General features: G+C 46.3%; 1 protein-coding gene and 1 long non-coding RNA gene across 11 annotated transcripts in view; one reads left to right on the forward strand and one right to left on the reverse strand.

Annotated features, from left to right (window-relative positions):
• Positions 1–269: 269 nt before the first annotated feature.
• PLIN2 (perilipin 2) overlaps positions 270–13641 on the reverse strand; it is an 83565-nt gene continuing 70193 nt past the window's right edge. For all 10 annotated transcript variants that reach the window (XM_070589780.1, XM_008530060.2, XM_070589775.1 and 7 more), the window contains one exon: positions 270–676. In XM_070589780.1, the coding sequence (XP_070445881.1) occupies positions 536–676 (141 nt within the window). In that variant the 3' untranslated portion in view covers positions 270–535. The remainder of the gene's footprint in view (positions 677–13641) is intronic.
• LOC139078411 (uncharacterized) lies at positions 3784–8289 on the forward strand. The gene is made up of 3 exons (XR_011531344.1): positions 3784–3868; positions 5918–6037; positions 6683–8289. It is a non-coding gene; the product is annotated as an uncharacterized lncRNA (long non-coding RNA).

Here is a 13641-nt window from a genome sequence, read left to right on the forward strand (position 1 = left end):
AGTGGCAGAGCCAAAATTAGAACCGGAGTCTGAGCCATTACCCCTCATAATATGCTTCTTCCCAGTTGACCTGTTTTCAGTCATATGCCCACCACTAGGCTAGGGGAAAGTGAACAAACCTTGACCAGCAGACCCACTGAGAGGCCCCTCCAAGACACAAGGGTACTATTACCAGAAGCAGCAGGAATGAATCCTGGGAGGAGGAAAATAATAATAATAATAATAAATATACATATATTCACTGCATTGGTAAAAAAAAATCACTCTGATTCAAGATTTTACAGCACAGTTTTTATTAAAGGTATTTCAATGATTAAACTTTGAAGAACTGTATAAAATGATATATGATACAGAGCTAGGATCTCTTATAAAAGTTTAGATCAATCAGAGATCCATTACAATTAAGACCAAATAGCCTAAAAATAGATTAATCCCCAATAGTTTAATCCCCAAAGCCATAGGAATAAACACATGAGCAAATATGAAGTTCAATGGGATAGAAATTGTGCATTCAGTCAAAAGGAGTATTTTCTTGTTAGTTATTCAACATTTTGCCCTGAGAGGACTCAGGGCGATTAGCATGTGAATGGTCTGATCCATCCTCCTCTGCCAAAGCGATAACATCTGGAATTTCATCAGTCTCAGATGCCAAGTCTATGGAAGTGAAATCAAATACCTGTAAAAGAAGAATCCTGGATATTAAAACAAACACTAATGGCGTGAGCTGTCAGGTCCAGAAGAACTCATGAAGACATTCATTACTTCACGTCGATGAACCTTCCTTTGTCCATAGCTATGCTTTTTGACAAGATGTTTGTAGTTTTATTTTGCTAGGAAAGATTCACCCTGAGCTAACGTCTGTTGCCAGTCTTCCTCTCTCTCTCTTTTTCTCCCCTCCCCAAAGCCTCAACGTGGCCTGACGAGCGGTGCCATGTCCTCGCCCAGGATCCGAACCCTGGGCCGCTGCAGCGGAGCGGGCGAACTTAACCACTCGGCCACGGAGCCGGTCCGAAAGCTTTTTTTAAAGTACAAAATATAAAGCATTTCTGGTTATTCATCTGTTAATCTATTTTTCTCTTAAAAACAATAATACTGGGGCCAGCCCGGTGGTGCAGTGGTTAAGTTTGCACATTCTGTTTCTTGGCGGCCCGGGGTTCGCTGGTTTGGATCCCGGGTGCAGACATGGCACCGCTTGGCAAAAGCCATGCTTGCTGTGGCAGGCGTCCCACATATAAAGTAGAGGAGGATAGGCATGGATGTTAGCTCAGGGCCAGTCTTCCTCAGCAAAATGAGGATTGGCAGTAGTTAGCTCAGGGCTAATCTTCCTCAAACAAACAAACAGACAAACAATAATACTCTACTTTTCCATAAGTCTGACTTCCAATAACATAAACCCTTGGGGAAATGTCTAGAAACTGAGGAAGCAAAAGGTCATTTAATAGTTGAATAGCCATCATGAAGTCCTAGTTCTTCTCTGCATAAGAAAGGCTTTTAGGGATAAGAAGTTCTATGAACTCTTACTTACACACAATTTTGATAAACTAAGTAATGTCTCTTAGTCAACAGCAGATTAAAAGTAGGGAATTAGTGAGGTATAAGAAATTACTAAAGGCTGGAATCTTGATGGCAGAGAAAAAAAATTAGCTGATTACCCGACAGAGGCAAAACCACCGCCACCAACAACAAAAGAAATCCACCAAAAAAACAGACAGAAGGGGAGGCAGAATGAGGAGTTATTGTTTAATGGGTACAGTGTTTATGCTTGGGATGATGATAAAGTTCTGGAAACCAATAGTGGTGATGGTTGCACAATATTGTGAATGTAATGCCATTACATACAGTTAATGCCAGTGAATTGTACACTTAAGAATGGCTAAAATGGTAAATTTGATGCTATGTATATTTTACCACAATTTTTAAATACAGGAAAAAAAAAGACAAGAAGGGAGAATCTTGTTTTGTTCATTGGACCCCTACCTGGCTCTTTGCGGCCCTTATTGCACTTCTCCCTAAGGACCCAGCTGCTCAGAAGACTGTCTGGTCTGAGGTGCAGACTTCCACCATTTGTTCCTGAGGCTTTCAGTTAGGGGAGATCAAACTGCGTTCTAGCTATTTCTGAATATTCACTTTGCAAAGATTGTAATCAACCTGACATCCACAAAAGCCAGCCATGCTCATACAAATTAATTCAGCGCATCAGCCAGGCAAGCCAACCAACTATTGCAATCTTAGCCTTCTTAGGTTAAAAGGTATACTTTGCTTGGCAGTCTCTTCTGTTTAATTAAAGGTACATTTTAACATCCAATATCACTTTGTTTTTAATAAATGGAAAATATAACAAGAAGCTACACCACAAGAAGGCATAGGCAGAGGGATTTTCTGGGCCCCAAACAGGAAGCAAGCTGCAGTTTTCTCCTATCAGAGGACTGGTGTGCTAGAACAGAAAAAAATACATGTGCTCTGACCTCAGGCAGGCACATCAGATATTGGCTAAATCCCTACCCTGCCACCTACCCCTTTGTAACATGTTTCTTCATCTCTCAAGTGGGGAAAATACCTAATTGATTGGGTTGCAGGTGAAGAATAAAGGTAGTAGGAGCCAAGCTTTTGAAAGGTGCTCAATAGATTGTAGCTTTTATTCTCATTAGTTCCTTAAATACCACCACACACGCACAAAACTGCCAAAGTCACCTGCAGGCCAAGTAACTGTTGGCCTAAAGCAGAGTTCTTTGCAGAATTTTGGAGATCTCACGCTCAGAGATTTAGGAGAAAAGTTCCACCACCACCAAAAAAGTCCTACCTCTAGTCGTCCCAGAGATGATTTAGGAGAGCTGTAAGAATAATTCACCTTCCATACATCCAGTATGATCCAGAGGGTCTCATTTCCCCTAAGTTCTTGGCTATCACGAAAGCCCACTTGAGGACTATGCAGGGAACAGGGGCGAACAGGGCAGTTAAGAGGTAGCCACAGTCTATCAAGTTTCCATGGTGAATTTAATTTGAAATGCAGTGGTTGTGCCTGACCATCTTCATGGGGTTTTTAGAAATGTGGCAGAGGAGAAATCATTTCACAGATTTATAAAATAAATCCCTTTTTCATTGACATGAACAAATATAGTTTGGACCATGGAAGGAGTGTAAGGAGCCTCTTGCTGCGAATGCCCATCTGGGATGGAGGCCAAACTCAGAATCAGATGCTTACTATGAAGTTAATGAGACAGCCATAGTCCCTCCCTGAAAGGACAGGAAACCAGCAATACACTCTTTTCAAGAACACCAAGTGACTATGCTAGGATTCCCAGCACTCTGTGTACTTTCTGCAGGTTGTGTACCATACAACCCCAGGGGGCATGTTTCATATCATAGGCTTCATTGATTTGCATATTTATCATGGCAACTTTCCCAAAGAAGTTGGCACTACACATGTTGAGGATAAGGTGATATTTTCTTTTCTTTTTTTTTTGCAGGGAGGTTCTGCACAATGTTTATTGACTGGTGTCTCAGGGATTTGACAGTGTAGGGGCACTAGCTGGCATGCCCCTTTAAGACCATGTGTCCTTGAGGCTCCTTGTCTGAACTTCGTTCCAGCACTCACTATGATAACAGTCCTGCGCTTGGCCAACCCAGCTGCTTTCTGGTGGGAGAGTTAGCACAAAACCCTCATTGTCTGAGGGAACATGTGGGCTCTCTGGCGGCGGGGGGGGGGGGGGGGGGGGGGGTTCTGGTCCTTGGAATGCAAGTTGTACAGGCACAATCCCCCTTAGCAAGCCCACAGCCTTTGTTCCTCTGCCTACTTAAGCCAGCTTCTCTCAGGGGGTAGTAGCAAGTGCACATTTCCTGTCCAGCCGGCTGCCACTGGACTTTCCCTGTAAGTAACTCCCCAATAAACCCATATGTCTCATTCACTGTCTCTAGGTCTTTCCTTTGGTCTCTTGGCAACGTATCCCACACTGCTCACCCAGATGGGCATGTGGCAGAACACTTGGCAGCAAGCCAGCCAGGAGACCAAAGAAAACCACTTGAACGCTGAGACTATGGGTGATGGGAAGGGGAAATCCACGAGGGTAATCCTGGGTTGGCTGGTGTCCTCCCTGTGAGGGCCGGTCACCACCATCCTTGATGGGTGGAGCCCACTGCATGAGAACGGGGATGCCCCGAAAATGCCAAAGGGCCTAGGGGAAAGTCCTGGGCATGCGAGAAGCCTAGGCCATTGCTACAGCTGTGGGGTAGCCCCTTTCCACCATAGGAAGGCTTGCAATGAAGGCAGGGGAAGTCCTGGGCATGATGAATGACGAGAGAAAGAAATCAGAAGCCCGGGCGGTAGCCGCTGCTGAGCAGCAGAAGCCAAAATGGAAGCTAAGGTGAAGGTGAGGCAGCTACAAGAGAAATTAAAATTAGAAAGGGAAGCATAGCTAGTTCAAGTTGAAACTACCAAGTCTGTTCCTGGGAGTCTGTTGAGAGGATAGAGGACTGACCAGCCCCGACCCGCGGGGGTAGATCCCACAGACCTGCCTCCGCCTGTCTGCCATATGCATTCCACCACGAGGGATTACACTGCCACACAACTGGTGGGACTGGGGAACAAGTGAACCAAATAGATGTAAAAGGGATGAAAATCTGGGCGGGGGGATTCTTCTTAACAATAATTACGTGTTATTGTGTATGTACTTTAAACAACCTGAGTTGATGGCTAACTGCTTCAATGTCACATGAAGTTTTTGTGAGTAATCTAAACATAATTGTTGGGGACAAATGATTTAAATAAAAATGGGTAAGCATTTTCGGGTATAATAATTATGTTTTATGGTATAAATGCTTAAAAAACAGCTTCCAGAATCTTTTTGGTAACTTGAAACTTTAGAGTTGTGCTAAATTAAGTAATAAAAATTAAGTATCTAGGTCATTTTTCCAAACAAGATAAAATATTAAAAATTAATTACTAAGCATAAACTTGTCTGCCTCTGGTTTCTTATCTCAAATTCACTAAAAGATGCTTGATTTTATTGATAAACGTGTTTTGTACATGCTGAGGAATTTTCTACAAGAAAGCACATATTTCTAGAAAGTCTCTACACAAAAAAAAGTAAAATGTATGTTTTCAGTAAAAAAGGTATAAAATTAGAGATATTTTTATTTTGTTAAAAAGATAAACTTGTCCTGAAGTTCTAAAAAAACTCAAAAAGACATAGAACAAATTCTGAATGTAAAACGTTAAGTAACAAAGTGTTTATGGAAGCAAAGACCTAAAGAGTTTTGTATACGGTCAAGTTGGCTGAGATTAAAATAAGTAAATTTCAATGTCAAAAGTAAGGTAGTCACAAGAATAGCCGCTGGCTCCAGTGTGTGCACAGGAACAAGGGCAGGTTAGGAGCGCAACCAGCCGGCAGGGGGCAGAAAGTGCCTGCAGTGGGAGGGAGAACGGGTGAATGCATGGTCCAGCCAGCTGGCACCAGTGCAAGTGGCTGGTGGCCGGGACTCCCCACCCCTCTGGCAGCGGCACGACTGAGGCTGAGCAAAGGGTAGAGAGAGCGACTGCCATAGCCTGGGGAGCAGCAAGCATCTCTCCAGAACAAAGTGATCAACAACCAAAGGCTGTTCTGGTTGGCTTTAACAGCACCCCCAGTGACAGCCTAGGACACCCTAGCCCCACCCCCCACTAGGGGGCCAAAGGACCTTGACTCACTCCTGCAATACCTTATAGGCGGCTTGGGTATCAGGCGACCAGAGGCTACATGTGAAAATAACAATGTATTGGTCTACAGGAGGAGAAGAGTAGAAATGAGCAAAATGACTTCCATCACTTCTCACTCCACCCTGCGGCAATGCTTCTATAACACTGCCGGGTGGACAAAACCCCCTGAGGTTGCCTTGTTTCATTATATTGATGGTGTCGTGTTAACCTCTGAGTCTTTTTCAGACCTTCGAGAAACCTCCCGCTCCCTTGTCGCCCACCTATACCAATGAGGATGGGTAGGAAACAACAACAAAGTACAAGAGTCTGGCTTATCTGTCAAATACTTGGGTGTTATCTGGTCAGGTAAGACAAAAGTGGTTCCTGCTACTGTTGTAGATAAGATAGGCTGTCTGTCCTCTTTACAAGTTGGTGGAAAACGGTGTTATCTGGGACTAGGGGACCACCAAGCAGGAGGCCTTCACCCAAGCCAAAATAACAGTGAAACATATCCAGTCCTTGAGTGTTTTAACACAAGGACGACTGTGTGAATTAGACGTTTCCAGTTACCCAGAGAGGTTTGGATGGGGTCTCTGGCAGAGGCAAGGCAATAAGTGAGTGCCCTTTGGCTTCCAGTCCCAACTGTGGAAACGGGCTCACCCTGTGGATGACACAATGGGCACAACAAAAGTGGACTATTAATTGTTACCTATTGTTGGGGGCAGAACTCTAGGATGGTATCTGACAGGGGCTCCGGGGAATGCTGATAACAGTGTACCATGTGTCTGCACATCAGGTGACAAAGCCACCAGGGAACGAACAAACAAACGAGTTAGCTCAGATTCGTCTCCTGGAAGAAGTGCCAGCCAAAAGAGTGACAAAGTGGCTACACAAAAAGACTGGACACAAAGCGCAAAGGACCCTATGGGCTATTGCCAAGGCCTGGGGCCTCCACTTGTGCTATGCTAATATGCTGCAGGTCTGTCAGGTGTGCTCTCCTTTTCCTTGCAGAGACCCTGGGCCATTCTCCTGGACATAGGCCACATTGCCAGAAGCAACCAGCCCGCTCAGCACTGGCAAGTGGACTACATCAGCCCCTTGCCTCTTTCTGATGGCGGCCGGTATGCTCTCACTTGTGTGGACATGTCTACAGGACTGCTGCAGGCATACTGCAGCAAGAGGGCCACACAGAAGACCACCATAACAAGGCCTGAGACACCTCTGTGCTGTATATGGTGTTCCCATGGACATTAATAGTGACCTGGGTACACATTGTACTGGCCACCAGGTACAGACGTGGGCCGATTAGATGGACATACATTGGGTTTTTCACTTGCCATACAACCCCATGGCCGTGGGGCTGACGGAACAAATAAACAGCTTGCCCAAACAACTAAAGAGAGAAGACAGGACCCTAGCCCACTGAACGAGATGCCTGGCATGTGCAATATGTCTACTAAATAAACATGAGATGCACTCAATCCAGTATATGTCAGATGTTGACACAAGAACCTGATATGACATTACGTCTATAAACAAGGGCCAAGCAAAGAGAAAAACTGCAACCACAGATGGACATTCAAAAACAAGTTGCTTTTGCCTCTACCACCAAACTCCCTACTGGGACCCACATGGTCACTTGGCCCTGGGACTGGCAGGTGGGGGGGCCTGCTGGTGTGGTCTCTTTACCCCCTGGAGGACAGGCTTAGAGCAAAATATCACAGTGTCACCTCCAATTCCCCAAGACACTTTCATCCTTTCCTTCTGGTGTGTCTTGTTGGATGGTCATGCACTCCCTGTTTTAGTTCTCTCTAAACATCTTACTTTTCGTCCTTAGGACAACGCCTGCCAACCTTTTCGCTGCCTGGGTACACACCATTACTGGCATACAAAATTGCTCCAACTGCTAGCTATGCAGCGAGCTGCCTTTCTCTTCTCTCTCTTCTCATGGCGTTACCATGGCGTCTCCAAGCTGCCAACGCCTCCGACTGGAGAGCCCTGTGAGAGTGGATGAGTGTCGCCCACTTTCCCATTTCTACTCCCCTTCACCTGGTGACATGTTTTCTTTGGTGTCCTTGCCTTTTCACTACTTCTTTTATTTTCATGTTGTGCTCTCTATTGCTGTTGTCGTCTCAAGTTACAGTGCTCATCTCTGGGTACGGCTGGAGGAAAACCACGAAAGACTGGTGTGATGAGATTGTAAGGGCCATTCGGACACATGGGGGGTAGAGTGCAAACGGACAAATGGGGGCTGGAGTGTAGGGGCACTAGCCGGCATGCCCCTTTAAGACCATGTGTCCTTCAGGGTCCTTGTCTGGGCTTCGTGCCAGCACTCACAATAACAGTCCTGAGCTTGGCCAACCCAGCTGCTTTCTCATGGGAGAGTTAACACAAAGACCCTTTCGGTTTGAGGGAACACACAGGTCCTGCAGGGGGGGCCCTGGACCTTGGAATGCAGGTCAGACAGGGATGATCCCCCTTGGCAAGCACACAGCCTTTGTTCCTCTGCCTACTTAAGCTAGCTTCTCTCAGGGGATGGTAGCGCGTGCACGTTGCTGTCCAGCTGGCCGCCACTGGACCTTCCCTGTAGGTAACTCCCAATAAACCCTTGTGCTTCATTGGCTGTCTCTGGGTCTTTCCTTTGGTCTCTCGGCAGCCTGTCTTGCACTGCTCACCCAGATGGGCGTGTGGCAGAATAGGTAGTAATAATATCCCTATATATGGTGGAGAAAAGAAAATGCGACTTTTTCCTTAAAAACAAAAAAAAAAATTAAAATTAAAATACCTAGCATCGTAGATAAAGTAGGTTATCATATTCTCTTATTTTGGAGCCCCCGACCTTCTGCTTCCAAAGGCACTTAATAGTGCTAGTATTGCTTGAGCCCAGCTGGCCGGTTCCATGCCCACCCCACACGTGATGCAGGACGTCCATATCAGGCCATCTGCGTCAGCAGGTTTCCATGGCCGCTCCCTGCATTCGTCGGGGGAACCGTTCCCGAAGTCCCTTCATCTTAGGGCGTCCACGAGACCCCTAAGACCCAGATTGCTAAGCGCTCATGAGATAAAGACGGAGGACTCGGGGCTGCGAGAGCGCGAAGGCAGCAAGGAGGCCGGGGGAGCGTCCGGGGCCGCGAGCCCCCTGTGGCGCCGCGATAGTTGTGCCCAGGTTGGACGAAGGGTTCATTCATCAAATGCCGCTATAAAAGCAGCGGCTGCGGCACCGATCCGCCGACCGCGTCTGCCGCGGGCGGCCCAGGAGCGGAGACCCAGCCAGAGGCGGTGCCCGCGCTCCCACCCGGCTCGGCGCCGCCGCTCCGACTGTCCCCGGCCCGCGGGCCCTTGGCCTGGCTGGCACTAACCGCGACCATGCTGATCCCCCGCTTCAATGCCGACCACTAGGCGCCCTTGTCTGGCTGCAGCAGCACCCCCCGGGCCGGGGACAGTCTCACCTCCAGCAAGGGCTCCCCCGTCAACGCGCAGGTAAGGCTGGCTTCGCGGGGCTCGGCGCCACGGGGAGGAGACACTGGGACGGGGCGCTCAGGAAGACGAGTCGGGGATCCCCGGCCGGAGCAACCCTGTCTCGGGAGCCCCAGAGGTGTGCGGCGCGCACGCACGCTTGTCACAGTAGGCATTGGTTCTCCTTTCCCGCGGCAGGCTCCTTCGGCGCTGCCCCCGGCCTGCGCTCTCTGCCCGGTCTCTCACATTAGTTGGGGCAAACATGTGCCAAGCAAGCACTCGCTAACTAGAACCTGGCTTCTCGGGGGAGGTGGCAACAAACGGCAATCCCCCCTCGCCTCGCAGCCTGGACCCGGGAAGAGGAGCGGGGAGGAAAGTAAAGCAGACCAAGGTGCTGTTTTCCAGTTGGCATAAAGGCAGGCTAGTGGTGGCGGGGGCCCTGGAGAGGTGAGGCTGCTCCAGAAATAAAAACACCATCGGTGGGAATTTAACTTGCTGGTAAAGGTGAGTGTGCAAGCAGTGCTGATAAACGTGACGTAGAATCAGGAAAACTGACTTATTTTGCACTAGAGAATAAGTATTGAAGAACTAAGGAAGTGAAAAGAAAAACAAATTTTTGTTTGCATAAAAGTAATTCTAAGGTATAGGGCGTGCAAGAGGTAATGATTAGCTGGAACAGCAAATCCGCAAGACTAACCTTGCTGAGGGTTTGATTTTAACAGAAACCTCTCACCATCCATAATAGGTTGCATATGCAGCTTGATTATACGCTTGCAGGTTAGGCCAGGAGCATCTCGGTTTTGCTTTACTCTCTCTTTACCCTTTAACTGAGCAGTTTGGTACAGCTAAGTGGGCTAGTGCACATCCTTGCCCTGCAGTAGGACCACTTTCTTGTCCCGTAAATGCTTGAACAAGAGTCTGTGGAAGTGGTTAGAACTCTCAGCCCAGGGAGCAGGTTGGCACTGATCACAACAAAGTTAAAGTGATTCTTGGTATCCATCGCACAACATTCAAAGAGTCAATGTTAACTCCTGTGTCTTTGATTCATTTGAGCATGTACCTCAAGAGTAGGTCTTCATAAAATAAAACACTTTATGGAGCCCACATCCAGGGTCTCGTTTGGAGAGAAGGGGCTATAGGTAGCCCTAGCCCTACTTTTGTTCCAGGTTAGAATCATTGTTTCCTATGCTTCTCAAAGTGTGGTCAGATTCTACCTGCAGTTGAATCACTAGAGATGATGCTTTTTTTTTTTCAAATAGGGATGCTTTTAAAAAATGCAGGGGCCAGCCCCGTGGCCGAGTGGTTAGGTTCGCGCTCTGCTTTGGCGGCCCAGGGTTTTGCTGGTCTGGATCCTGGGCGCAGACATGGCACCGCTCGTCAGGCCATGCTGAGGCAGAGTCCTACATGCCACAGCTAAAAGGACCCACAACTAAAATATATAACTATTTACCGGGGGGATTTGGGGAGAAAAAGCAGAAAAAAAAAAAAAAGATTGGCAACACTTGTTAGCTCGGGTGTTAATCTTAAAAAAAAAAAAGTACAGATGCCTGGTACTACCTCCACATTTACCAGATTCCCTGGAGGTGGAACCCAGGAATCTGCATTTTATTAGTCTCCCCAGTTGATAATCCTTGGCAGTGACAGAGAGGGCAGGGAAAGGCTCCCTGACAGAGGACGTGGTTTCATCCATGCTGGGAGCTCCCTAGGAGGAGCTGCCTCATTTTATATGAGGGAGTCAGTCTCCTAGATACGTTAGCTAACTCCTTAGCAGGGTTTTCCTGGGCTCTCCCCTGGGTAGAAAAGACAGCGAAAAAAGAAAAGTGCTTGATTCACTCTCTTCAACATCTCTTATTACCGCTAAGTTACCATTTAAATGGTTGGCTAGAATCAAAGACAGATAACACCAAGTGTTGGTGAGGATGTGGAGAAATCGGAACCTCACACCCTGCTGGTGGGAACATAAGATGGTGCAGCCTCTTTGGAAAACAGTCTGGTAGTTTCTCAATTAAATAGTGTGACCATATGACCCACTAGCAATTCCACTCCTAGCTATATACCCAAGAGAAATGGAAATGTAATTTAAATTCTAACCATTTCTTCATCACTGATTTTTACACAAAAGTACCATTTGATCTACTCATTACTTTTTAAAAATGTCAGGTAACAACCCTATCCACTACTTTCCTCACTTTCTTAAGTTCTAGAAGACAGACCTTTTTTCCTCCTCACAGGAAATATCACCTAAGTTAGCGTTCTGTTTTGCTTTGGTCAATAAAACTTAAAACCCAAATTGTTCCCGTGCCAGTCCTATACTGCCTTATGCTGAAGTGTCATATTTTGTAGGTTAATTTTGTAATAAAGGTAGGGAATTTAAAAATTAGCCTGGGGCCATTAAGGGTGAGGGAAGAATAGTGTTCTATACCAGGATATTACTTGAATATTTGTCTACAACTTTCCCCTAAGACCATAAGTCTCTTAAGGGCAGTTTCTGGTCTTTTTTTTTTTTTGGTGAGGAAGATTGGCCCTGAACTGACATCTGTAGCCAATCCTCCTCTATTTTGTATGTGACATGCTGCCACAGCATGGCTTGACGAGCGGTGTGTAGGTCTGGGCCAGGGATCTGAACCTGCAAACTCAGGGCTACTGAAGCAGAGCACATGAACTTAACCACTACACCACCGGGCCAGCTCCCAGTTTCTGGACCTTACATTCTCAGCAGAGCAGAGTTCATGCCTTATACTATTAGGAACTCAGATATTGAATTGAGTCATTTTTTAATAAAGCTACATATATATAATAATGTAGCTACCAACCTATCCACATTTTCTCTACCTGATGAATGCATCCACTAGATTTTTTCAGTGTTAGCCCAAAATATACATATTATGATATGGTTCTAACAGCTTTTATATGGCTCTCTCGAATAGCACTTTCATAAAATCAGTACCAAGCTAAAGAACCTAGAAGGTCTATTCTACATCGAGACTAGGCTCCCCCATGAGATTTAAAGCCTTTCATTATGTTAGAACCCATTTCTCTCTAACCTGCAGGCCCAGTTTAAGCAAATTAAGCTGGAGCAAGAATCCTGGGAAACTCTGTCGCACTTCCTCCAAACACTTTCCCTTCCCACTGCCTTCCTAGCAATTCACTGAGTCCTCTTACTGACAGTCTTAACAACTAAACATGCATATGTTACTCAGCAATCTCACCAAACTCAACAGGCTGCCCGCCTTTCACCACCTCACCACCAGCTGAGGGTGTGATTTTCCTATTCAGGCTTTTCTACCTGATCACCCCACTCTGCACCAGCTAGATGGTGAGCAAGAAGGCTCTACCTCACCAGCCCTAAAAATATGACCTGGGCCTATCCTAGTGAGGGTCCAGTTGACCCCATTTCTTTCAGGAATCAGTAACTTCTAAAACATAGGAGAGGGGCTGGCCCTGTGGCCGAGTGGTTAGGCTCGCATGCCCAGGGTTTCGCCGGTTTGAATCCTGGGCGAGGACATGGCACCCTCATCAGGCCACGCCGAGGTGGTGTCCCATATGCCACAACCAGAGGCACTTACAACTAGAATATATGTACTGGGGGGGCTTTGGGGAGAAGAAAAAAAAAAAAAGATTGGCAACAGATGTTAGCTCAGGTCTTAAAAAAAAATCCTTGAACACTCAAGGCACACCATGCCAGCCTTCATGCAGCCAAATGTTTAAAAACCTGCCAGTGAGATACTGTGCTAGGCTTAGTCAGCTTTTTTCCTCAAAAGAATTGTCTTCCTTGGGGAATAAGTCTGTTAAGCCCAAACTGCCAGTTTATGCAACAATAAAGCTCTACTATGCGAGAACACCACAAATTTTGAGATATGTTGACAGCAGAATGAAATGCATGTAGCCACAAATTTGAGAGACAAAGACAGACAAAACCACAGCCAGTGTGCACAGCTCATGGCAAAAAGCAAGGGCTAGTGGTGGTGTTCTAGAAGCTAAGAGAGGTCTCCTTTATATTCTGTCTTGCTCATGAAGAATAGTTTTGAGACCTGTCTCCTTTTCACAAACAATTCAGTTCGCACTATAACTCTTATGATGAGGAAATGCAAAAGTTTATGTTCAGAATAAGAAAGCATGTGTACAGCTATAGTATATGAATTTTCCAACCAATCAGAATAAACCATAAAATACCAGCCTTGGAGTTTTGAGGCAAAGAGGGGCAGGGTCATGTGCAATTTGAACTAAGAAGTAAATTTTTAAAAGGCCTCTTATGGGGGGGCAGGCAGGTAAGTGAATGGATGAATGGAGAGGCTCCATCCAGGAAGCCCATAAATTGTGACAGTCTACCTTCCCAGAAACCAGAAGCTCCTCAGTTTCAAGTATCTCAGTGAGTCCTTACCCTCCAATTAGACTCACTTGTATACTGATTCCTGGCGTTAACTCAAGGGCAAAAAATGTAGTTTATAGCTTAGTAAGCTTTGACACACTCACTCACACCAAAGGTGCATGTAAGGTTATGTGCTGCTTCCTTA

Source organism: Equus przewalskii, chromosome 22, assembly GCF_037783145.1.
Source record: "Equus przewalskii isolate Varuska chromosome 22, EquPr2, whole genome shotgun sequence".
In the NCBI taxonomy this organism is placed as follows: Eukaryota; Metazoa; Chordata; class Mammalia; order Perissodactyla; family Equidae; genus Equus; species Equus przewalskii.